Source organism: Pelophylax lessonae, assembly GCF_965119305.1.
Source record: "Pelophylax lessonae genome assembly, chromosome: 1".
Classification (NCBI taxonomy): Eukaryota; Metazoa; Chordata; class Amphibia; order Anura; family Ranidae; genus Pelophylax; species Pelophylax lessonae.
The window spans coordinates 459,593,619-459,619,263 of record NC_138768.1 but is presented as its reverse complement, the minus strand read 5'-3'; the positions used below and the strand labels follow the sequence as shown (position 1 = coordinate 459,619,263).

Genomic DNA, 25,645 nt, shown 5'->3' with positions numbered 1-25,645 from the left:
ATACGCTCAGGTGTGAATGGAGCCTAACAAATTGAAGCCAAACTCCAGCTCACACTACAGTTACAGCAACATTGTTTCTTTTGGGATCAAGAGATTTTACATAATTAAAAGCTGATCATTGTCAGGTCTCATCCCTGTAACTGCAGGACAGCTTGTTCTGTTTAAAAGCAACAGACTTACTGGCTGGATCACCAGATGAAAATAAAGAAAAGGGAGCCTAAAAAAAGAAATCTAATGCAGCCATCACATATAATAATTGTCAAGCTGCAATATAATGTATGGTTTTGGGTTTAATACTGCTTTAAAGCAATAGTAAACTCCCCCCAAAAGGAAAAATATTTGGGCCCCCTGCAGCGTTATGCCATGATGTGCTAGTATGCACTGCACATTGACAGGCTTACATGCACACGGAGCCCTCCAGGGCAGCGCTATCATGGCTCCCCTGTGCTTCCCTCTTCACCCGGTCTTCCTTTCGTGTTCATGGGCTCTGGCTGTATTATTGGCTGGGGCCGCGATGACATCACTCCGGCGCATGCCCCAGCATGTTGCTCTGAAGTTACGGCCGTCCATTCAAAAAGCATGCCCCAGTGACTTTGCTGGCTGCATCCCGTTTGAATATCTCCTAAACAGTTCAAGTTTAGGAGACGTTCGCTGTACCTACAGGTAAGTCTCTTTATAGGCATAAATGTTAAAAAGTAGACTTCCACTTTAACTCCACAGTCCCAGAGGAGACCTAATTTCTTTCGTTCATTGACGGACACAGCTCCTGATCTTCTTAACCATTGGGTTATACTGCCCCCTACAGGAGTAGGACACTAGGCAGAAAAAAAGTCAGGCTACGCCTATGGGAAGTCCCAGGGGGTATACTCCCTCTCTCTGCGATAGGTACTCTTTTCTGCCTAGTCAGGAGTAAGGACCTAGTTCTTTACTAGGATCTCTGGTCATGGCAAATTTTTTTCTTTTTAGATAGATTTTTTTCTCCTGTTTTTTTCCTGTGAGATCTACCATCAACTGCCAGACTGGGAGACGGGCTGAATAATGTAGATACAGTGGTCACCCCAGTCTGGCCAGCGAGCGCACACGCACACAGACCAGAGCTCCGCGCTGCGTCGGCCGCGATATAGCCCCACTGGACAGGAGCTGGTCTGCGAGTTAAATGCCTCGCGAGGTTGCATACGACCGGGTCTTGGCCCGAGTCGCAGCATCCCTGCTGGCTGACAGCCCCCCATTTCGATGGTAAGGAGGTTCTGTCAGGAGTGGTTCCCACCTGGGTCCTGGTATGGTGAGTAGCTGCCCCCCCCCCCCCCCCCGAATGTGTTTTGGGGTGGATGCAGAACCCTCCCTGGGACGGTCGGAACTGCGGGTTCCCATCCCCCCCCCCAAGACCCCCCTTTTGTTTTGTGGTTCCTGTGGGCCTCTTTGGACGAGGCTTCCTTGATTTCTAAGCGATCTGTTTTAGCAGTAGTGCTTAAGCGTGTATTGTGGCTTAAATGTTGGTCTGTGGACAAGCTCTCACTGATTTACCCTTTCAAGGCGATCACCTGTTTGGGGCTACCCTGAATGACATTATTAAGAGCTTAACAGGGGGAAGAGTACCTTCCACAGTCTGGGAAGGGAAAAGAACCTTGCCGCAGATGCGGCCCTTCTTTCTTGGCTCACAAAATGTTTTTTCATCCCTCAGGGTCCACTGACAAGGGTTCAAAACCTTTCAAGCCCTTCCTCGGGAGGTTCCTGTCGGCCCTGGTCTGGCAAGCTGAGAGCGGTATTCTCTAGACCCGTGGACAAGGCTCCTTCAACATGAAGGTGCGCCCTCACCCATGCCTGGGGTTGGGGAACATCTTTGTTTCCAAGCCCGTGGACTTCCTTGGTAAACGACAAATGGGTCCACAAACTAATACTGTCCAGTTGCAAGATAGTTTTGTTCTTGCCCCCTGTAAAGGTTCTTTCCTTCCAATGTATGTCTGTCCCTGGATTGATTGCAAGCTCTCTTCGGGGCGGTGAAAAACCTGTTGCTTCAGGGAGTGATTGTCCGGTTCTGATATTGGAATGGTTTCAAGGTTTTTATTCAAACCTCCCAAAGGAGGAGGGCAAGGTACGTCTGATTCTGGACCTCAAGGCCCTGAACTGCTTTGTGCGTGTACAGAAATTTCAGAATGGTGTCCAAGATGGTGGCATCCCTACATCAGGTGGATTTTTTTTTTTTTGCCTCTATCGACATCAAGGATGCTTACCTGCACTTTCCAATATGTGCCTGACACCAGTGTTTCCTCCGTCTTGCTGTGGGAGAGGAGCACTATCAGTTTGTGGCGTTACCCTTTAGTCTTGCCTCCTCAGGTCTTCACAAAAGTGTTGGCCCCGGTTCTGGCATTGCTACGTCAGCGGGGGATTGCGGTACTGAACTTCCTGGGCAACCTCCTCTTGCGAGCATAGTCCTCTGCTACCTTGATGGACAACGTGGAGATAACTATACAGCCCACAAAGGAGTTCAGTTGGCTTCTAAACTACCAGAAGTCTGCTCTGATTCCATCCAGGAAATTGGATTATCTGTGTCTGACTCTGAATTCAGCTCTAGCCGGAGTGTTCCTTCCTCTGGACAAACTCGAGGTTGCATGCTACAATTCATTTATAGCTGTCCAGCAGGTCGTCCTCCCTCCAGACTTGCATGTGGGTGCTGGGCCTGATGGTGTCTACATTTGAAGCAGTTCCGTTTGCACAGTTCCCAAGGAGTTCCCTTCAAAGGGAGATCCTGCTGAAATGAGACAAGTGTCTGAAGTCTCTGAACAATCAGATTCGGCTGAGCCGGGAAACTTTGCTCTTCGGCAGGGCAGGTCTTTTCACCCCTTGAATCACCACAGATGCCAGTCTGTCCGGGTGGGGAGGTGTCTTGGGACTGAGCTCCATTCAGGATTATTGGACGCTGGAGGAATCCAGATTACCGATCATTGTCTTGGAGCTTCGGGCGATCAGACAATAATGCGATGCATACTAGCACATTATGCCATTTGTCTTGCAGGGTTTTTTTTTTTTTTTTTGTACTACCGCTTCAATTTTAGTTAGCTTACTAAAACAAATGTAGGCATTATTGTGACTGTAATGCTCTGATTTTTTTTAAATAAAATAATAAATATGTGATAATTACCTGCTCTGTGCAATGGTTTTCCACAGAGCAGCCCCAAACCTCCTCTTCTGGGGTCCCCCACTAGCGTTCCTGGCTCCTCCTCTATGGCGAGTGGACACATAGAAAGCGCTTCGGCCCCGCTCCCCTGTCACAGAATTTGATTGCCATAGCGGGAACCAATGGCTTCTGCTGCTATCACTCTGCCCTGTGAAGGAGAGAGTCACTGCTGTCATGCAACACTGGTACCTGAATGGTCTCTGTTAAGTATAGGGGGGGCTAAGGGGATCCTGTGACACAGGTTTTGTACCTTAAAGCATAGAATGCATTAAAGTGATTGTAAAGGTTCGTATTTTTTTTTTTAAATAACAAACCTGTTATACTTGCCTGCTCTTTGCAAGGGTTTTGCACAGAGGTGCCCTCCTTTTCTGAGGTGCCCCGGTGACGCTCATGGCTCCTCCTCTTCATTGGATGTTCCCACCGAGAGCCGCTTTCCACGGGGGCACCCTTGCGGGAGCGCTCACGAGTTCCGCTGCTGCGTCCATTGACAGACAGGACTCGCCCGGCCCCTGGCTCCCGTGTAACTGGATTAGATTTACAGCAGCAGGAGCCAATGGCTCCCGCTGTTATCAATCTATGAGGACCCGAGACAGCGGCTGGAGATGCTGGGCTCGTGCCCATCGTTAGAACGATCAGGTAAGAGAAAGGGGGGGGGGGGAAGGCCCTGTAACATAAAATGGTATATTTAGAGCTAGAGTAGGTGATCAAGCGGAAGCGTAGTCCGTAAACAAGCTTAAGGTTGGTAACAAGTGTTTCCAGGTTGGGGTCAAGCAGAAGCATAGTCTAAGAACAAACCGAAGGTTGGTAGCGTAGATACAGAGAACAGCTGGAGTGACAAGAGTGAGATATTGGCTGGAGCTGGAGAGAGCACAATAATCTGGCAAACTGGAAGTGCAGAAATGCAGGTAAAGAGCGGGCTTAAGGCCCCTTTCACACAGGCTTTTTGATCAGGTCCACCTGTCAGTTTTTCAGACGGACATGATCGGACGCTCCATGCACCCCCTATGGAGCAGCGGATGTCAGCGGTGACATGTCCGCTGTCACCCGCTGCTATCCGATCCTATCTGTGACATCCAGACGGAGGGTAACCCTATTTTCCATCCGTCTGGAGGATCGGATCGGATTGAATGAGAACGGACAGGCGGTCCGGTTTCACCAGATCTCCCTATAGAGGAGTAAAGCAGAGTCAGCCAGGCGGAAAGCCTGTGTGAAAGGACCTTAATACAGTTCTGCAATAACAGCCTCTCCTTGCAGCTGTCCTGATGTATAATCTCTGTCGCTGATCAGACACAAATTCATCTCCTCAAACATGAACAAGAACCGCAGTGGAAGCCGTAAAACTGGTAAACATGTCCAAGTAGTTGCTCTCCTCTCTGCCTGCATTGTGGGTTACTCACATGTATATCTAAGAGCTTAATCCTTTTATTAGCTTTATTAATTATAGCTTAAAACTTTCACTCCTCCAAGTTAGCAGTATTAGAGGTTGTAAACCTCCAAAAAAATAAAAAAATAACCTGAAAGACAAAGGCATAATGACATGGAATTCATCACATACTAGCTCATAATGAAATACTTACTTAGAATGAAGGCCCCGCAGATGTGCCCGCACACCGCTGACACGGCCGACATGTTAACCCGTCTTCCTTCCGGGTTTGCGTCCTCTGGCCATCTGATTGGCCGGAGCTGCGATGACGTCACTCCTGCGCATGCGCACGGGCGGCCGTTTCTTTAGGGTGCATGCACCAGTAATGTCACTGGCTGCATGCAAAGTAAATATCTTCTAAACAGTGCATGTTTAAGAGATATTTATAGTACCTATAGGTAAGCCTATTATAAGGCTTACCTATAGGTACAAGTAAAAGAGGAATATTTACTTCCTCTATAACCGGTTCCGGACCGCCCACTGCATATTTACTGCGGCAGGCTGGCCCTCCTGCACGAACCGACGTAGGTCTACGTCGGCCGTGCGCCTGCAGCTAGGGGGCGAGCACGCACCGGCGGTAGCACGCTCCCGCCCCCACTCAGCAGCGGGGACTCCGATACACGGGCAGGCGGCTCCGATTGTCGCCTGCCACCCGCGATCACTCCCCGCTGAGAGAGAACGGTCAACTGTTGTAAACACAGCTGACCGTTGTTCTCTCTGGAATGATTACAGAGCTCCTGTGATCATTCTATATAGGATCACAGGTCTAAATTTTCACAAGCCACGCCCCCCTAGGCTCACATTTAACCCTTTGATCACCCACAGTGTTAATCCTTTTACTTTTAGCACTGATTACTGTATTAATGTCACTGGTCCCCGCAAAAGTGTCAAAAATGTCAGTTAGGGGTCCGATCTGTCCGCCACAATGTTGCAGTCCCGCTAAAAATCGCAGACTGCTGCCATTACTAGTTAAAAAAAAAAACAATAAAAATTACATAAATCTTTCCCGTAGTTAGTAGAAGTGCAAACCATTCAAAATACACTTATTGCAATTTTTTTTTCTTTACCAAAAATATGTAGCAGAAAACAAATTGGCCTAAAATGTTAAATTTTGAGAATGTCCTATAGCAGAATGTGAAAAAACTTGTGGTTTTTTTGTTTATAGCGCAAAAAATAAAAATCGCACAGGTGATCAAATACCATCAAAAGAAAGCTCTATTTGTGGGGAAAAAAAGACGTAAATTTAGTTTGGGTACAGCATCGCTTGACCGCGCAATTGTTGAATCTCAAAATATGGCCTGGCCAGGAAGGGAGTAAAATCTTCCGGGGCTGAAGTGGTTAAGGGGGAAAATCTTCCAGTCCAGAAGTGGTTAATGGTTTTAATATTGATCAAAATATTTTTTTCATTGATCTCCTAAAAATACCAGGTTTTCCCTATAGACCACCCCCTCCCCCCTAATTCCCCTTCACCCTCTACTCTACAACGGGTCCCACTGATAAAGTATTTGGGAGTATTGGCAACCTCTAATCCTCGTGATTACATGACAGATAACATCCAACCCCTTTATGCATTCTTTAAATCCAAAACCCAGATATGGGCCAAATTACCCCTGGGTGTTATGGGCAGGGTTAACCTCATTAAAATGGTCCTCCTTCCCAAGATTCTATATGTCCTTTGGCATTCCCCGATATATCTCCCTTTGCGAATCTTCAAGCAAATGGAATCATTGCTCAAACCATTTGTATGGGGACAGAGCAGACACAAACTCTCCTGGCGCAAGCTCAAAAACCCTTCTAATTTAGGGGGGTGGCATTACCGGATCTCAATCTGTACTACCTGGCTACACAGTTGTCGCAGCTGTTTCATGTGCATAAAGTGGACAGACAATGTTTCCTTCTGCTTCTGTGCCCCGGCTGGTCCCACCAATCTGGTGACCCTTAACGGTTGTCCTCAGGGGTGTGAGAGGTAATGTGGATACAGGGAGCCCTGATTCACTGCTGAACCACTACAGCAGGGTCTGGGGAGTAGTGATGGCTAAATTGCACCACCCGCTTTTCCATGCTCACACCCCCCTGTGGCACAATGCCACCCTGCCCGAGTTCCACTCCCTGCCGGATGCGGGGCAGTGGAGCAGAAGAGGGATCTTTTTCCTATCTCATATATTTCGGGGGTCGAGACTGGGCACATTTGCAGAACTGACTGACACCAACTCGTTGCCACCCCATATGCTGATTCGGTATTATCAAGTGAGCCATGCATTCCACGCTCAATTTCAACCTACGCCTCCTTCTATTGAATCTCTTTCTGTTCTTGAAATTATCAGAAGCACGGACCCGCACCATTTGATTTCTATCCTCTATGCGGAGCTGCACACCCCCTCCTCCACTGTTCTGATGTATGCTGTTAAACCTAAATGGGAGGTGGATGTGGGACATATAGATGATGAGGAATGGGACGATGCCCTTGAGGTGTGTAGGAAGGTATCCCCTAAACTCTCTGACCGACTTACACAATTGTTTATACTGCACCGAACATACTTCACCCCCCTGAGACTGTCCAGATACCGACCTGAAGTTTCCCCTATTTGCCCGATGTGTCACGCGACGGTGGGTACTTTCTTTCACTTGCTATGGAGTTGCCCTGTTGTCCAGGGCTACTGGAAACAGGTGATAGACTTCCTCCATGACAAAATGGGTTCCGCAGTGCAACTAGACCCTAAACAGTGTCTTCTGGGAGTATACCCAGACTAAGATTTACCCAAAGCCCTTCTCTCCTTCCTGCACACCACGCTCTTCTTCGCTAGAAAACTAATTTCCAGAAAATGGATGCGAGAACACCCCCCTGAGCTGAGTGAGTGGGTGGCGGAGGTGAATGGCATCTTGCCTTATCATAGACTTATGTATAAGCACAGGGGCAACCCCGCCAAATTTAATAAGATATGGGATCGTTGGACGCAAAGATCCGACACTTGCAACTGATCCCTACATTGTGTCACTTGAAACTTTCTTGTTCACTCTCTAGCACTGCCTGCCTTACAGATCTGCCGTGGTGGGCTAATGCCACCGTTTATGTACACTGTTTTCATTCCATGCTTGTATTTTAAATGCACAGTTCTTGCATATGTTGTTGTAAAACTCTTGGTCTTTTTTGTTAATAAACTCACTGTTTTGGAAAAAAAAAAAAAAAAAATACCAGGTTTTACCATTTATCAAACGTGTCTTTGTCAGGAGGAAAAGGAAAAACGTCGTCTGGAGATGTTAGAAAGAAAAAAGGAAAGCCAGCGATTGCTAGATGAAGAAGATGCCAGACTGAAGAGTAAACAGGCAAAATCTGTACCTCCTGCAAAAGTGACAAGGGCTCAGATAGAGGAAACCCTGAAGAAAGAGGAAACCGAGAAAGGTTAGAGCTGCATATGGTAGACCAATATGCTGTAGTTTCTCATTCAAACTATGTCAAACAAATGTATCATCATTTATTTCCAGAAACTGTTGAAAAACCCAAGACTCACCTAGAAATGCCATTAGAAGAAAATATAAACCGTCGTGTACTGGAAGAAGGGGAAGTGGAAGCACGTTCTGTAGAAGAGGCTATTGCTGCACTAAGGTAGAAATTTACAAATGCCTTTTTAGGCTACCTTTTCTTATTTTTCTCAACTTTTATTCACTAAAGAACACCTTTATTCTGTGTAGTGAATTAGTCTTAAGCTTTCATTTCAATGATGATGCTTTGTTGAAGTAGAACATTTCAAGCAACAGTTACTTACTGCATTTTTAACAATGTGCCCTTTCTGGCACTTATATGGTATAGGTCTGCTGAGATTGCCCCTTTACCATGTGATTACTGTGACCAATCAGAGATCACAATAGCACACAAGGACTATGAATGACAAGCCATTGTTTACAACTGACGTGATCGCTGTGATTGGTCCGTGCATACTAGAGCATAATCTTCATATGGCATCTGCCCAGGATAACTGAGCACCTGCACACCCATATTATTACAATAGCCCGATCGGGAAATGATTAAAAATCAGCATATACAAACAAACTTCTGAAACCGGAATGTGCAAGTCTCCTCTACTATAACCCCAGGGTAGGCAACCTTAGAGAGATGGAGATCTACTTGAACAACATTTATGAAGTCAAAGATCACTGGGCACGGTGTCCTGTTGGGGCTGGTTCACACCAGAACACCACCTTGCCAGAAAGGCATGTTCCATACGTGTTTCCTGGACCATGTGCAAATCGCATTGTCTTTGTGATCTACTACAGGTAATAGTACATTGTTAGCCCAAAATATAGATTGCAAACGCAGTGTGTTTGTGTACACAAGATCGCATGGTACTGCAGTATCGTGCATTTTTTAAAGTAGTACATGCATGACCTTTTGTGCAGTCTGAGGCGATTTGCAGCCAGGGCCGGATTTACATCTCAGGAGCATATAGGCAGAGAATTCTGAAGTGCCTCTCCTTTTCTCTTGAAAAATAAGTATTCTAAGAGAATGCAGGGTTTTAGCAGTGCGTAAGGTAGAGAATGCAGGGTTCAGGAGTGCGTTGCGCGCCGAATGCAGGGTTCAGGAGTGCGTTGCGCGCCGAATGCAGGGTTGAGGAGTGCGTTGCGCGCCGAATGCAGGGTTGAGGAGTGCGTTGCGCGCAGAATGCAGGGTTGAGGAGTGTGTTGCGCGCCGAATGCAGGGTTGAGGAGTGCGTTGCGCGCCGAATGCAGGGTTGAGGAGTGCGTTGCGCGCAGAATGCAGGGTTCAGGAGTGCATTGCACGCAGAATGCAGGGTTCAGGAGTGCGTTGCGCGCAGAATGCAGGGTTCAGGAGTGCGTTGCGCGCCGAATGCAGGGTTCAGGAGTGCGTTGCGCGCCGAATGCAGGGTTCAGGAGTGCGTTGCGCGCCGAATGCAGGGTTCCGGAGTGCATATTACGCTCAGAATGGAGGGTTAGGAAATGCAGTGTCCCAGAATGGTCCCAGCTGCCTTCAGATCATTGACAAGATTCTCCCGTGTAGTTCTGGGCTGATTCCTCACCGTTCTCATTATCATTGAAACTCCACAAGGTGAGATCTTGCATGGAGCCCCAGACCGAGGGAGATGGACGGGTATTTTGCATTCCTCCCATTTGTGAATAATCGCACCAACTGTTGTCACCCTCTCACCAAGCTGCTTAGCGATGGTCTTGTAGCCCATTCCAGCCTTGTGTAGGTCTACAAACTTGTCCCCAGATCATTTATGGGTCTCTTTGGGGTAGTGCAAGACTTGTTACTTCAAGGGGTGATTATTCTCAGGAGTTTTTACTCAAACCTCTTTACAGTTCCCGGGAAGGAAGGCAAGTTAAGACTAATTCTGGACCTCAATGCGCTGAACTGCTGGTGCGAGTACAGAAGTTCTGCGTGGAGTCCATTCACACGGTAGTGGCGTCCCTACGTCCGGGGGATTTCTTCTTGCTTGTATCAACATCAAGGATGCCTACCTGCACATTCTGATATGTGCCAGTCACCAACGATTCCTCTGTTTTGCCTTGGGCGAGGAGCATTATCGGTTTGTGGCATGAACCTTTGGTCTCGTCTCCGCTCCTTGGGTCTTCACTAAAGTGTTGGCCCCGGTGCTGCCATTGTTTGAGTCAGTGGGGGATCGCGGTACTGGGGTACCTGGACAATCTTCTTTTGCGATCGGAGTCTCCAACTGCTCTGATGGACAACTGGATGCCAGTCTGTCCGAGTTGGGAGGCGTCCTCAGCACAGATGTGTTCAGGGGGTCTGGACTCTGGCATGGCAGAGTCCAGACTGCCAATTTAATGTTCTGGAACTCCGAGCAATTAGCCTTTGTCTGGCTTATTGGACAGTTTGTCTTCAGGGGTGTCCGGTACGAATTCATTTGGACAATGCCATGGCCGTGGTCTATGTCAATCACCAAGGGGGCACAAGTAGTGTCCTGATGGCTCGGTAAGTAAACGGCATTCTAAGGTGGGCTGACCGATTTCATTCCAGCCCTCTAAAATTTTGCCACGACTCCTGTGCAGGATCAAAGCAGAAGGGATTCCATCCAAACTGACCTCTCTGATCTTGGTACACCGATCGGGTAGGGCTGGTCGCCGATGCTCCTTGGGGGCTTCCTCTCAAGATGGATCTGCTGTCCTAATGACCGATTTTCTATCCTGCTTTACAGTTGCTGGTTTTGATGACTTTTGATGTCAGGTGCTGAAGGATGGAGGTTTGTCTGAGTCAGTGATTCCTACACAGTTGAAAGCTAGGAAATCTACTTCTTGGAAGATCCACCATCATACGTGGAAGACGTACATTGCGTGGTGTGAGTCTCAGGGGGTTCATCCTCGCTCCTTCTCGGTGGATCGGATCTTAACCTTGCTTTGACGGGGGATTGAACAGAAATTGGCCTCGAGTACCATCGAGTAAGTATCGGCTTTGGCAGTCTTTTTCCAACAACCTTTGGCCTCACACTCCCTGGTGTTTTCGTCCGGATGTCTGACATTTAGTTTCATTCAGTGTGGTGCTTCGCCCCTGTCCATCATTCCTTCCTAAGGTGGTCTCTAAATGTCATTTGAATGAAGACATTGTGTTGCCTTCCCTGTGTCCCAGGCTAAACATCTGAAGGAAATTACCTTGCATGCCTTGGATGTGGTCCCGGGCAATTGGGGTGTACCTGGCATCTACGGAGTCTTTTAGGAAGTCAGACTCTCTAATTTGTGCTGACGGACGGACCTCACAAAGGGTTGTCCGCTTCTGCTGTGACCATTTCCAGATGGATCAGACAGACGGTGGTTCGGGCCTATTGCATCAGGGGTCAGGTTCCTCTTTTCCCTGTCAAGGAGCACTCTACTAGGGTGCTTGGTGTCCCCTGGGCTTTCCGTCAACAAGCGTCAGTGACATAGGTTTGCAAGGCGGCCATCTGATCGTCGGTGCACACTTTTACAAAATTTTTATAAAGTGAATTTGTTGGCTTCTGCGGATGCTTCTTTTGGCTGCAAGGTTTTGCTGGCTGCTGTTTAGAGAACCTGGACCTCTTTAAGGGTGTATTGTTTTTTTTTCAGGTGAGCTCCAGCTGTTTATGGTTGAGCTCCATGTTACCTGGTTGGCTATGGTTAGCCTTGGGAATTTTTTTTTTCAGCTTTTTTTTCCCACGCCTCATGTTTAACACTGCTTGGGGACGTCCCAATGGTTAAGAAGAATCAGGAGCTGTGTTCGTTAGTGAACGAAAGAGAAAATGTGATTTTTGACTTACCATAGACTCCACCTCCATGTTTGTGAAGTAAATCAATAACAGAATGGCTTAAACAGAAGAAAATACGCCTTTTGAAGAGTCCTGACCTCAACCCAATTGAGGTGCTCTGTCATGACCTCAAGAAAGCGATTCACACCAGACATCCCAAGAATATTGCTGAACTGAAATAGTTCTGTAAAGAGAAATGGTCAAGAATTACTCCTGACTGTTGTGCACGTCTGATCTGCAACTACAGGAAAGGTTTGGTTGAAGTTATTGCTGCCAAAGGAGGTTCAACCAGTTATTAAATCCAAGGGGTCACATACTTTTTCCACCTGCACTGTGAATGTTTACATGGTGTGTTCAATAAAAACATGGCAACATTTCATTCTTTGTGTGTTATTAGTTTAAGCAGACTGTGATTGTCTATTGTTGTTACTTAGATGATGATCAGATCACATTTTATGACCAATTTGTGCAGAAATCCATATCATTCCAAAGGGTTCACATACCTTTTTCTTGTAGCTGTGTGTGTGTGTATGTGTGTATGTATGTGTGTGTGTGTGTGTATGTGTATATATATATATATATATATATATATATATATATGTGTGTATATATATATATGTGTGTGTGTATATATATATATATATATATATATATATATATATATATATATATATACAAATTACACACACAGGTGCAGCTCGTAAAATTAGAATATGATCAACAAGTTAATTTATTTCAGTAATTCAATTCAAAAAGTGAAACTCCTATATTTTATATAGCTGTGTTACACACAGAGTGGTATACAGTAATCCCCCGCTCCATCGCGGTTCAGTTTTTGCGGTCCCGGTAATTCGCGTTTTTTTTTTTTTGTAATGTTATTTTACTATATAAATCATTAAAAATGAAATATTTTTGTGTTTTCCATAGCTCTTGCTATGTCTCTTAGTATCTTTTATGTGTTTAAATGAGTTTCTATTGTTTTAAAAGTGTGTTTAAAGACCTTAAAATGCTTTTACACGTACAGTGACAGTAAAATAAACATGCCTACAATGCATTTTAATAGGGTTTTTCTATTTCGCGGAATTTCACTTTTCGCGGCTGGGTCCGGAACGTAACCCCCGCAATGGAGGGGCGTTTAATGTATTTCAAAAATGTCTTTCTTTTAATTTCGATGATTAGGCTTACAGCTAGTGAAAAATCGAAATTCAGCATCTCAGAATATTTGAATATTACATAAGACCAAAAAAAATTATTTTTAACACCGAAATGTTGGCTTACTGAAAAGTATAAATAAATATATAATATAAATAGCACCACACGGTAATATTATACTATATCCTCTACGCAGAAATCCATATCATAAAGGTCTCGTTTAGAGAAATATCGCTGCTACTTTAAAGAAAAACTGTTTGCAAATTACTTGAATGCACAATCCCTTAATGGAATCATATACAAAGTAATAGTAGCGCAGATATCTTATATCTATCACAGCATGAAAAAGAGCACAAGTCCTTTCACATTAAATGTCCATCTCTGTAACAATCCTTTTCTCCATTTTGGGGTCACCAGTGTGTTTTATGGGGTCACCAGACAGTATATCCTCCACCGTTGTGACATAGATAAAGGTGGCAACTCACCAGACCAAGTGGCCTTCCTATTCTCATAGGACAGGCAAACCAGCGTAAACACTACACTCCTTCCTGGATCAGCTGCAGCTGTTAGATGTACACTTCCTTCTACAAAGATCAGCATCCCCTTTACTTACGATTCAACTGCAATTCACAGGTGGCCTGGAGCATGACCAAAAAAAAAACTGTTTTTTTTGCATGCAGTTTATGGAGGCTGGTCTGCATTTCCCACGAGGAGGATACTTGCATCAGTGAGTAAGTATGTGGGCTGTTATGTAGGATATGTTCATGGGGTGCAGAGCCAGCTCCTTGGTCCTGCTGGCAGCAGCGGTGGTGGCTAGGCTGGCGGCAGGATTCTCTCAGCTATAACAGACAGAGACAGAAGCCTTGGTGTCATAGGAGACCAGGTGGCCTGGTGGTGTCAGGAGTTCATGGCAGCTTCTGTGACCCCAGTAGAGGATCTGAAGGAGAAGAGCCAGGACACCAAGACCAGCATAGAGCTCCTCATCATGGAGACTCTGGGTGAGGTGTGCTGGGCCCTGGAGAGGGCAGACAGGGGCTTCAATTTCACTGTGGACCGCTGGGAGAGGAAGGAGGGTGAGTGCCATATAGCCTTATATTTATTTAAATATTAAGTGTATTCAAAAATAAATTGATATTTTTAATTTAACATCCCCCTCCCTTTAAAATATGCATTATTATTATTAATATTTGCATTTATATAACGCCAACAAATTCCGTAGCGCTTTACAATATTCAATTACAAGCAAGTGGGTCCCGAAAAATAACTGTATTCAGAAGTGGGTCTCGGCCCAAAAAAGTTTGGGAAGCCCTGCCATAGAGAATCTGTGGGATATTGTCAAGAGGAAGATGAGACACCAGACCCAACAATGCAGACGAGCTGAGGGCCGCTATCAAAGCAACCTGGGCTTCCAACACGCCTCAGCAGTGCTACAGGCTGATCGCCTCCAAGCCACGCAGCATTAATTTAGTAATTAATGCAAAAGGAGGCCTGACCAAGTATTGATTGCATACTATACTGTACATGGACATACTTTTTAGTAAGCCAGCATTTCTGTATTAAAAATACTTTTTTCCTCTTTCATTCATTGATGGACACAGCTTCAGATCTTTATAACCGTTGGGTTATATACCGCCCCCTACAGAAGTAGGACACTAGGCAGAAAAAGTCTGGCTGTGCCCATGGGCAGTCCCGGGGGGGTATACTGCCCTTCCTCCATGCCCCCCCCTTTCACTAGCAGGGTTCCCCTGTACTGGTTGCCTTCACCTACTCCCCCCCCCCCCCTTAGTCCACCTTGGGGTACACGGGCTGTTGGGGTGTTATTTGGTGATGGGCTGGAGGGTGGCTCATTTTCAATGCTCCTGCGATGAATGGCTGCATGGGGGGTCCCTGTGAGGGCCCCCCGGTGGACTACAAGTACCTTTAGGGCTGGTCTGGGTGCTGTGCTACACCGCCATTTTGTCGTAGATGGATGTACAGCGGCCATGTTTGTGTAGTCCGGCGGCCATTTTTGGCGGCCATATCACTGCCTGGGAGCAGTGATATGGCAGTGGGCCTCTAGTGGCAGTGACAGCGCTTTCTCTTTGATCACAGCATGGCAAGCAGCTTGGTGCTCTGAATAGGTGGTGGTGGTGAGTCCCTGCAGGTATACAGCTCCTTCTTCTGCTATAGCAGCACCACTGGTGCGCTGGGTCTTGCAGTACCGTAGCGGTGTGAGGGTTTTTTTTTTTAAAAAAAACAAAACTTTTCCCTTGCTTAAGGGCAGCCTCCGAATTAACTATGGAGTCCCTGGAGCAGGTATCGCCACCAGACCCACTCTCAGAAGCTGCAGAACACTCTGGGTCCCAGTCTGCCCTGACAGCCATGACGGCGGTCCTGCAGTCACTTGTGTCAAAAGTTGATATGTCCATGCAAAATCAGCCTGCCAAGAAGTGCCCCCGCCTTCACTTGCATCCTCTGCCTCCTCAGGATCTGAGGTGGATTTGGCTGGCGCGGACGCGAGTCAACCCACTGGGCCTGCGTCTATGTACCGTGAGTGCTCTGACAGTAACGATGAGTCTTCTTCCACCACGGCCGCACATGAAAAGGCGATTGTGGAGGCACTGATTGTATCAGTGCGGGGAAACTTTTAAATTGGAGGACACTGGTGTATTTGGCACCCGTAGGCCATCCAAGGTGACTAAGATGTTCCCCTTTTCTGCCTATTTCAACGAGATTGTTGCTAGTCAGTGGGGGCCCCCGAAAAGCATGGTTGGAATACCGAAGGTGTCCTTTTGAAGAGTCTCTTTTTTAAAGAAGATGACTGTCCCACCAACAGCAGACTCTCAGGCCTCCAGATTGAATAAGGCCACGCTTCTTACGGTGGAGGATTCCCCATCTTTTAAGGACCCTGTGGACTAGAGAGCTTAGGCTCTGGTCCAATACCTCGTCACTGTGGTGGGCTCAATTTTGATGCGAGTGTTTTGCTATCACCTTGGTTTCCCAGACCTTAACGGAATGGGCAAAGCTCCTACACCAGGATCTAGAAGGAGGTCAACATCCTCCTGAGCTGGCGGATCAGTTGATACAGGGGCTACAGTATATCTGGAGTATATCCATTTGGCTTGCAGAGTATCTGTGACTGCGGTGACACTTCGCCGCATGATATGGTTGAATTACTGGTTGGCTGACCAGGCTTCCAAAAAGGTGCTGACTGACCTTCCCTTTGCAGGAGACCCTTTGCTCGGCGCTTCTAAGGAAGAGATCATTAAAGGTCTTATGGGAGGTAAGAGTACTCTGCTTCCGCAGGTTGCTATAAGCAAGGAGCCTCCTGGTAAACGAGTTCCATTTTTTTTCAGCCTACAAGTGGCCCTTTCGTCCAGCAGGCTCACAGGACAAGGGATCGAGATCCACCCGTACCTTCGCGGGAGGCTCCAAGGGACCCTGGGTTGGTAAGTCAAAAGTGGGTTTCGCTGGCTCCGCAGATAAGCCTTCCTCTGCCTGAAGGGGTGCCCTCACCCGTATCTGGGGTGGGGGAATGTCTTAACTTCTTCCTGGACGCCTGGGGCTCGCTGATTCAAGACAAATGGGTCCATGAGTTGATTTGGAGCGGTTACAAGATCTAGTTTCGTTCCTTGCTTCCGGCAAGGTTCTTCCCTTCCAACTTGCGCCTGTCCACAGATCGGCTGCAAGGTCTTTACGGTGCGGTGCAGGATCTGTTATCACAGGGAGTGATTGTGCCGCTTCCAGAGTCAGAACGTTTTCAGAGTTTTTATTCAAATCTGTTTACTGTTCCTAGGAAGGAAGGCAGAGTCCATCCGATCTTGGACCTCAAGGCTCTGAACTGCTTTGTGCGTGTTCAGAAATTTCAGATGGATTCCACCTGCACGGTAGTGGCATTCCTTTATCAAGGGGACTTTCTGGCCTCTATCGAGATCAAGCATGCTTGCCTTCATATCCCAATATATGTAAGGGAATCAGCGTTTCCTTCGCTTTGCCATGAGAGAGGAGAATTATGAATTTGTGGCATTACCTTTTGGTCTCTCCTCAGTTTCGCTGATGTTCACAAAAGTGTTGGCCTTTCTCAGGCAGAAGGGGATTGCAGTACTGGGGTACCTCAACAACCTTCTTCTGCAAGTATATTTTTCGTCGGCTCTAGAGGTCGATCTGGATATCATTGTGTGAACTCTGCAGGAGTTTGGCTGGATGCTGAATTTTCAGAAATCTGCTCTGACTCCGTCCACCAAACTGGATTACCTGTACCTGACTCTGGATTCAGCCGCAGCCTGGGTATTTCTTCCAGAGGCGAAACTGTTGAAGTTGCAGGATGCAATTCAGCTCCTGTTGTCCAACCGTCGGTGATCTTTTAGGACTTGCATGTAAGTGCTGGGTTTGGTGGTCTCCACCTTTTTGAGGCTGTTCTGTTTGCTCAGTTTAATACCAGGCCTCTGCAGGGATTTGAAGGGATCTCTGATTTGGTGGCTCCGTTCCCCGGCGCTTCGGCAAAGGGAAGTCCTTTCTCCCCCTTTATTGGACAGTAATTTCCACGGATTCCAGTCTGTCCGGGTGGGGCGGTGTTCTGAGCACAGACCCTACTCAAGGTGTTTGGACTCGGGAGGAGTCCAGTCTGCCGTTCAATTTCCTGGAAATTGGGGCGATCAGGCTTTGTCTGTCCCAGAAGGACGTATCGTCTGCAGGGGTGTCCGGTACGGGTTCAATCAGACAGTGCCACGGCATATGTCAATCATCAAGGAGGCACAAGAAGTGCCCTAGCGGCCCTGGAAGTAGCTGGCATTCTAAGGTGGGCAGAACGATGTGTTACAGCCCTCTCTGTGGTGCACATTCCAGGAGGGAAAAATTGTCAGGCAGGTGTTTCAACAACTGTGTCTCCGGTGGGGGACCCGGATGTGGACCTGTTGGCTTCTCGTTTCAACTGGAAGGTTCAGAGGTCTGTGGCAAGGTCTCTGGCCGACACTGCTGAGGCTCTGGTGGCCCCTTGAGGTCCGTATGGCCTAATTTACGCTTTTCCTCTACTACAACTTCTGCCAAGACTGCTGCGCAGAATTGAGGTGGAAGGGATTCCAGTCATTCTGGTGGCACCAGACTGGCCTTGCCGGTCTTGGTACACAGTCCTAGTAAGACTGGTAGCTGATGCTCCTTGGAGGCTTCCTCTCAGAAAAGATCTTTTGTCTCAAGGACCGATCTTCCATCCTGCTTTACGGTCGCTGTCTTTAACGGCATGGCTTTTGAAAGCCAGGTGCTGAAGGACAGAGGGCTGTCGGATTTGGTGATTCCTACTCTGTTGAAAGCTAGAAAATCTACTTCCAGGAAGATTTATCATCCAGTTTGGAGGGCGTACATTACTTGGTGTGAGTCTCGGAGGGTGTCTCCCCATTCCTTTTTTTGTGTCAACAAGGTGTGTAGATCAGCGTTTGGCTCTGGGCAGCGTCAAGGGCCAGATTTCCGCCTTGGCAATATTTTTCCAAAGGCCGTTGGCTGCGAATTCCTTGGTTAACACTTTCGTGCAGGAGGTTTGCCATCTGGCTCCTCTAGTGAGATCCCTGGTACTGTCTGTACTTCAGAAACCACCTTTTGAAAACATGCATGACCTTCCTCTGCTCAATCTGTCACAGAAGGTGGCCTTTTTGGTGGCTATTACTTCTGCATGTAGGGTGTTGGATTTGGCTGTGTTGTTCGTCGGTCACCTTACCTGGTGGTTGATAGTGACAAAGTGGTGTTGCGACCCTATCAGGCGTTTCTTCCGAAGGTCGTCTCAGGGTTTTGTTTAAATGAGGATATTGTGTTGCCATCTGTTGAGTCCTAAGCCAAAACATCCTAAAGAAATTGCCCTACATTCCATGAATGTGGTTCGGGCAATCAGAGTGTACTTGGTGGCGACTGAGTTGATTCGAAAATCCGATTCTTTGTCCTTACGGATGGTTCTTGTAAGGGGCAGGCTGCATCTGCTGCGACTATTTCTAGATGAATCAGACAGACAGTGGTGCAGGCCTATTCTGTTAAAGGTCAGGTTCCTCCTTTTCCTGTCAAGGCGCATTCTACAAGGGCGCTTAGTGCCTCCTGGGCCTTTTTCATCATTCGGCGTCTGGTTCAGGTGTGCAAGGCAGCTATGTGGTCATCTGTACACACATTCACAAAGTTTTTATAAGGTGGATGTACTTGCATCTTCGGATGCTGCGTTTGGCCGCAAAGTTTTGCAGGCTGCGGTTGCAGAGGCTCCTGCCTCTTGAGGGTGTATTTTTTCCTGGTAGCAAGCTCCTGGTTTACCTGGTTGGCTATGTTTAGCCCTTTTTGGGAATTGCATGTATTGCTGTGTTTTCCCAACCCTCATATTGACACTGCTTTGGGACATCCCAAGGGTCTAAGAAGATATGGAGCTGTGTCCGTCAGTGAATGAAAGAGAAAACTGGATTTTCGTCTTACCGTAAAATCCTTTTCCCTGAGGTTCACTGACTGACACAGCGCCTGCCCCTCTGTTGAGTTGGGTTATGTATTCCAGTGGTCACCCCAGTCTGGCCAGCGAGCGCGCGCAGACCTCAGCTCCGCGCTAGCTGAGCTGGCCTGCGAGTTAAACGTCTTGCGAGGTCGCATATGACCGGGTCTCGGTCCGAGTCGCTGCGTTCCTCATGACTGACAGCCCCCCCCATTTCTATGGAGAGGAGTTCTGTCTGGAGCGGTGCCCGTTTGGTTCCTGTTATGGTGAGTAGCGGTCCCCCCCCTCCCCCTGGAGGGTTATGGGGTAGACGTGGGCCCCTCCTTGGGATAGTCAGACCCCCGGGTTCCCCTCCTTCCCATCAGGCACCGCCCCCCCTGTCATCTGTCCCCCATCTTACCCTTCTCCCCCTCCACATATGTTAGAACTGTTTGGATGGTCTGATCCACCTCCTGGGGTGGGGGCAGAGCGCTATGCTGGCGATGGGGGCCAGGGGGGGGGTGCACCACCAGCGACTGAACAATCGACTCTGCGGGGGATTTGTACCTGGTGAGGGCTCCTGCTAGGGCCCCCTGTCCTGGCTGGATCTGTCCTTGACGCCTGGGTTCCTTCCTTGGTCCCTGTAAGCCTCATGGTGCTGCGTGGGGCCACTATTTTGTTGTGGCCTGTGTGTTTCTATACATGGCGGCCATGTTTGTGTGGTCCAGCGGCCATTTTTCAGTGGTTTGCCATTGAAAATAGCAGCGACCATGACAGTGAAGCCCTGTGGGCGGCGATTTCAGCGGTGAGAGCCCCTCCTCATCTCCTGGAGCAGACTCCTGGATCCTTTCACTTCCTGATTGCCGCGCAGATTATCCTGGTGGCTGCAGGTGCCTGTTTCTGCTGGGTGGTGAGTCTGGTGGGTTTCTCTCCCTCTCTGCTGAGGATCGCATGGTGCTTGTGCCTGGCGACCGGGTGGTGCTGCCAGCGTAGTGGGGGTTGTCCCTTGCAGTGTTTTACACTTTTTGTGGGGTCCCCCTGGTGATTCATGCAGTCTTAGGAGCACATCTACCCACCTGATCCCCTCTCTGAGGCTCCAGGTCCTAATTATCCATCGATGCACTGACAGCGGTCCTGGAGTACTTTGTATCCAGGGTGGAGGTGGTCTTCGGGCGATGGGCTAGCAAAAAGCAAACCCCCCCCCGCCTTCCTGTGCCTCATCTGTCTCATCAGATCCTAAATCTGATTTGGCCACCATAGATGTGGGTCACCCTGCTGGGTCTGCAACCACGCGCCCGCAATCCTCTGATAGTGAGGATGATTTCTCCAAATCTGCAACCACGCAGGAAAAGGAGCTGGTGGGAGCACTGATTGTGTCTGTGCGTGAGACCTTGAAGATGGAGGATGCAGCTGCGACGGAGGCGCAGGTTCCCTTTGGCACTCACAAGCCCCCCAGAGCTCCAAAGGTGTTTCCTTTCCCCGCCTATGTTGACAGAATTGTCGCTAAAGCGTGGGCACGACCATAGCATCCCTGTGGGGCCCTAAGCGCTTTACTAGGTGCTACCCCTATGAAGAGTCCCTTCTTAAGAAGTGAACTGTTCCAATGGTGGTGGACCCTCCGGTTTCCAGATTGAACAATGCAACTGTGATTCCGGCCATTAAGGATGCCGCTGACGGGGAAGGCAGAGGCTGTGGCCCACAATATGTACACTCTTGCTGGTTCGGCACTGAGGCCGGTATTCACCATTGCCCTGGTGTCACAAACTCTGACTGAGTGGGCTAAGCTTTTATGCCATGACCTGGAGGGAGAACAGCTCCCCCCTGCCTTTTCTGAACTGGTGGACCAGCTGGTCCAGGGGCTGCAGTTTATCTGTGATGCTTCTTTGGATGCGGCTCCCCTAGTGGTTCGGCTCTGTTTTGGCAGTGGTCCTTCAGCGTGTCTTTTGGCTCAAATGCTGGTCTGCGGACCAGACTTCTAAAAAGGCCTTGACTGATTTTCCCTTTCAAGGAGATGGCCTGTTTAGAGCTACCCTGGATGACATCATAAAAGGTCTCACAGGGGGAAGATTACCTTTCTTCCACAGGCTACCAAGGGCAAGGAACCTTTTCGGCTCCTATAAAGTTTTTTTCGTCCCTCAGGGTCGACTGACAAGGGCTCGAAGCCATTCAGGGCCTCTTCTGGAGGATCCAAGCGAACCTGGTCTGGCAAGCCAAGAGCAGGCTTCTCCAGACCCACGGACAAGAATCCTTCAGCATGAATGTGCGCCCTCACCCGTATCGGGGGTAGGGGGACGTCTTCACTGGTTTCCGGAGCAGTGGACTTCCCTGGTGCAGGACAAGTGGTTCCACGAAGTCATTCGGTCCGGCTACGAGATCGAGTTTTGCTCTTGTCCCCCGGCAAGGTTCTTTCCTTCCAACTTGGTCCCCGGAGGGCTTACAGGGTCTGTTTGGGGAGGTACAAGACCTGTTACATCAAGGGGTGATTGTTCCGGTTCTTACTTTGGAAAGTTTTCAGGGTTTTTACTCAAACCTGTTTACAGTTCTCAGGAAGGAAGGCAAAGTGTGTCCAATCCTGGACCTCAAGGGGCTGAACTGCTTTGTGTGGGTGCAGAAGTTCAGAATGGAGTCCATTCGCACGGTGGTGCAATCCCTGCGTCAGGGGGAATTTTCTCGCCTCTATCGACATCAAGGATGCTTACCTTCACATTCCAATCTGTGCCAGTCACTAGTGCTTCCTCTGCTTTGCCATGGTAGAGGAGAATTATCAGTTTGTGGCGTTACCCTTTGGTCTCGCCTCTGCTCCTCGGGTCTTCACAAATGTGTTGGCCCCAGTTCTAGCTTTGCTACGCCAACGGGGGATCGCGGTACTGGGCTACTTGGGCGATCTCCTTCTGCGAGCGGAGTCTCCTTCTGCTCTGGTAAATAACCTGGGCATCACATTACAAACTTTGCAGACGTTCAGCTGGATTCTGAATTTTCAGAAGTCTGCCCTTGTTCTGTCCACAAAGCTGGACTATCTGGGCCTGACTCTGGACTCTCTTAGTCAGAGTGCTCGTTCCTCTGTACAAACTCCAGAAATTGCAGGCTGCAATTCATCTCCTGCTGTCCAACAGATGGGTCATCCCTCCGGACTTGCATGCAGGTGCTGGGCCTGATGGTATTTACCTTTTGAGGCGGTTCCAAATTGCTGCAGACTTTCACTACTAAAATACTGCAATACTGCATGACTTCATAAAATAACTTCTGTTGTATTTTAGTAACGTTTTTTTAGTAAATATCAAAAAGCTTTTTGACAAAAGTACCGCTTTGTGAATGTAGCCCTTTGAATTTATAAATTAGATGTTGTATAATGGGCACCTTAAAAGTAGATACTCTATTTTTAAGCTTTGAAAATTAAAAATAAACACTGATTGTTTGCTATGCACAGCTGCATCAGATTCTGGCAGCTCAAGTCTTGCTGAATTTACTTTAAGAGAAGTTGAGAAGTAAAAAAACAAAAAACACTTCTACTCACGTAGGTGGATACAGCATTGATCCGATGTTGCATTTGCCCCCGTTGCTTCTACACTGAGAAATGAGCAATCGAAGACCACTGATCGCTCAGTTTTCGGTGTTCAGAGAACTGGTGTCTATCGGTCACCCGCTCTCTGCTCTGCCCCTTAGAACTCATTTGAGTGCTGGGCTGTGGAGGGGGCGGGAGCAGCTTGCTCAGGCTCTCAACGGCTCACTGAGAGCCTGAGCCAGCTGCTGGTGGGTGGATACATTATAGTGCATATGCATTATAGTCAGGATCTCACCAGAGACCTTGACCGGTTGAGTTACATGAATACGGGTCAAAGGCATGCAGAACAAAGTGCACTCCTGTTCTCCTTTATTTTTATTACTTGCAAAGATAAAAAGTACCATGCTCGTCGGAATTAAAGTAAACTGACCTGAGTTTTGACTCCTTGGCCTTTCAAGGGTTTGTACAAAAAAGGGACCAACCAATACCGGTTGTTGTCTTTTGAAAGCCACACTGCCACTAAAAGCTAGAAAGTTGGAACAATAATGAAAACGTGCAGCTATTGCATTCCCAAAGTTCAAAGAGAATGCATCAGATCAGCTGTTACCCCTGGAACTCTGGAGGTTGCAATGGCTCAGGTCCTGGAAGCAGCACCAATTATGGGGAAAACCAGACCACTGTAGCATTATATACAGTATTATGCTGTCCTAGACCTAGCACTGCTGCTGGAAATTGTGCTTTGGCAACACTAAAAGGGGGCCTTAGATATGGTAGGTAACAGCTGTTTCTGCCGGTTTCTTAACCTAGGCTACTATTTTTAAAGAGCCTGTCGTATAAAACATACGCAAAGCTCTTTACCATAAGGAAGAAGCAAAATACCTAGCTCTCCTGTCTCTTATGCCGATGAACTCTGTTCTGGCATTGAGACGTGATCCCCTAAAGAAAATTCCTGAAGTGTGTATTGCCTGGGTCACCCATAGCTCTTAGTGGTTCCTCCGGTTGACCTTCACATCACTGTTGCACACAATATTGACGTCTTTACTGTGGCGAGTAGAAGGAACCCATTGAGCACTGCAGAGGACACAGAAGATCCACACTCCTGAAAGTGTTAGTGTTTGTAAGCCCTTACTTATTTTAAATGAAGGGACTATCCTCGGGTGATACACGGAGATGAAACCAATCCTCATACATGCGGGTTTCTCTTCTCTACATCCATTCAAAGTTCTTACATTTGTGTGAGAGTTTAGAAAAAATGGTGTGGAGAGCTGAAGTTAAACTCTGCAGGGCTTAGTGGGGACAGGTCTGAGAGATGATTGGAGGAAACGGACACACGCCCCTCCACACAGCACACAAGAAGAGCTGAGGCTGTCAATCAGCTAGAGGCTCCTCCCCTGTCACCATTTTTCTGTTAGTGTCAGAAAAACTTGTCAGAAGTGATTCATGCTGATCGCAGAGAAATGAAGCAGCAGACAGAAATGACACTTAGTGCTTTTTATTGAGACAAGTACACACTATAGAGGGATATGCTTTGTTCATATTTCATGTCTGAGGTTTACAATCACTTTAGGGATTCTCTTTCTTCTTCACAGTATGTACTTTTTTCAAATGTTTTACTTGACAGGGTCTATTCAGTTGAGCTACACATAAACCTAATCTTTCTCTTCTTGCTCACAGCGTTGGCAAGGAACTTGACCGCCACCCAGAGCGTCGTATGAAAGCTGCCTTTACAGCCTATGAGGAAGAAAACTTGCCACGCCTTAAACAGGAAAATCCTAATATGAGGTTATCCCAGCTGAAACAGCTTTTGAAGAAGGAATGGATGAAGTCGCCTGAGAATCCCATGAACCAGCGGCATGCTTCCTACAATGTTTAATGAACAGTCCTGGCTCAGAGCTGTAACTCCTCAGCTTGTTTTTCAACATTTTCCTTGAGAGGACAATAGCTGGATGAACCTCTCCGGGCAGTCAGAGTACATGTACGGCTTGTAGGATGCAAATCTTTAATGTGTGCTGGGGAATGAGCAATGATATCCAGAATACCATACCATTCTGGAAAAACAAAGTTAAGAGTGCGTGCCAAATGGTGGACTGCTAAAGAAAGCTAAAAACGAATTAGGAAATTGAGTTGTTAAAATAGCTTTTGACTTTTCTGTTCACAGTGTTGTTTTATTTAATGGCAGGCAACTATTGGCATCAAAGGAGTAAAAGGAACCAGAGTTATGACAAAATCAAAATAAAGAGAAAAGCCTTGTATCTGTTTTATTTAACTTTTACTAAATAAATCCCAAAGTAGAATTCCTTATTTAACAGTATAGCCATCTTGTGAAATAGTTGATTAGTATTATTCTTTTAAACAAACTATCATGTTATTCCACTTTTTTCCCAATTTAGGGGTAATAGATATGTGACAAGAGCTTCTTTTTTTCTCTGTTGGCAATGGAACAGCATGGAATCAGCTGTTTATATAATGACTACACAGTGAATTTTATTTATTTGGAGAATTTCACCCTCTTTACATTACATGTCGTCAGGTATGGGGGGGAAAACTTCATAATAGCTCTTTCACACAATTTTTATGTTTTAGCATTACCCTAAAATAAATATGTACAGCATTATGAGTGTGGTCTTTCCCAAGACTTGAAGTGATTAATGTCTCCACTATTCTGAAGTGTTTTTTTTCTTCTTTTATTTTTTTATTTTTTTTTTTCAATGTTCAGTTAATTATAGTATCTCATCTGCTATGTACTGAACAACAGAAT

General features: G+C 47.2%; 1 protein-coding gene across 1 annotated transcript in view; it reads left to right on the top strand.

Annotated features, from left to right (window-relative positions):
- CCDC124 (coiled-coil domain containing 124) overlaps positions 1-25,198 on the top strand; it is a 62,969-nt gene extending 37,771 nt beyond the window's left edge. The window contains 3 exon segments of the mRNA XM_082246591.1: positions 7,827-7,979; positions 7,982-8,202; positions 24,562-25,198. Of these exon segments, the coding sequence (XP_082102717.1) occupies positions 7,827-7,979; positions 7,982-8,202; positions 24,562-24,760 (573 nt within the window). The 3' untranslated portion in view covers positions 24,761-25,198.
- The last annotated feature ends 447 nt before the right edge of the window (positions 25,199-25,645 follow it).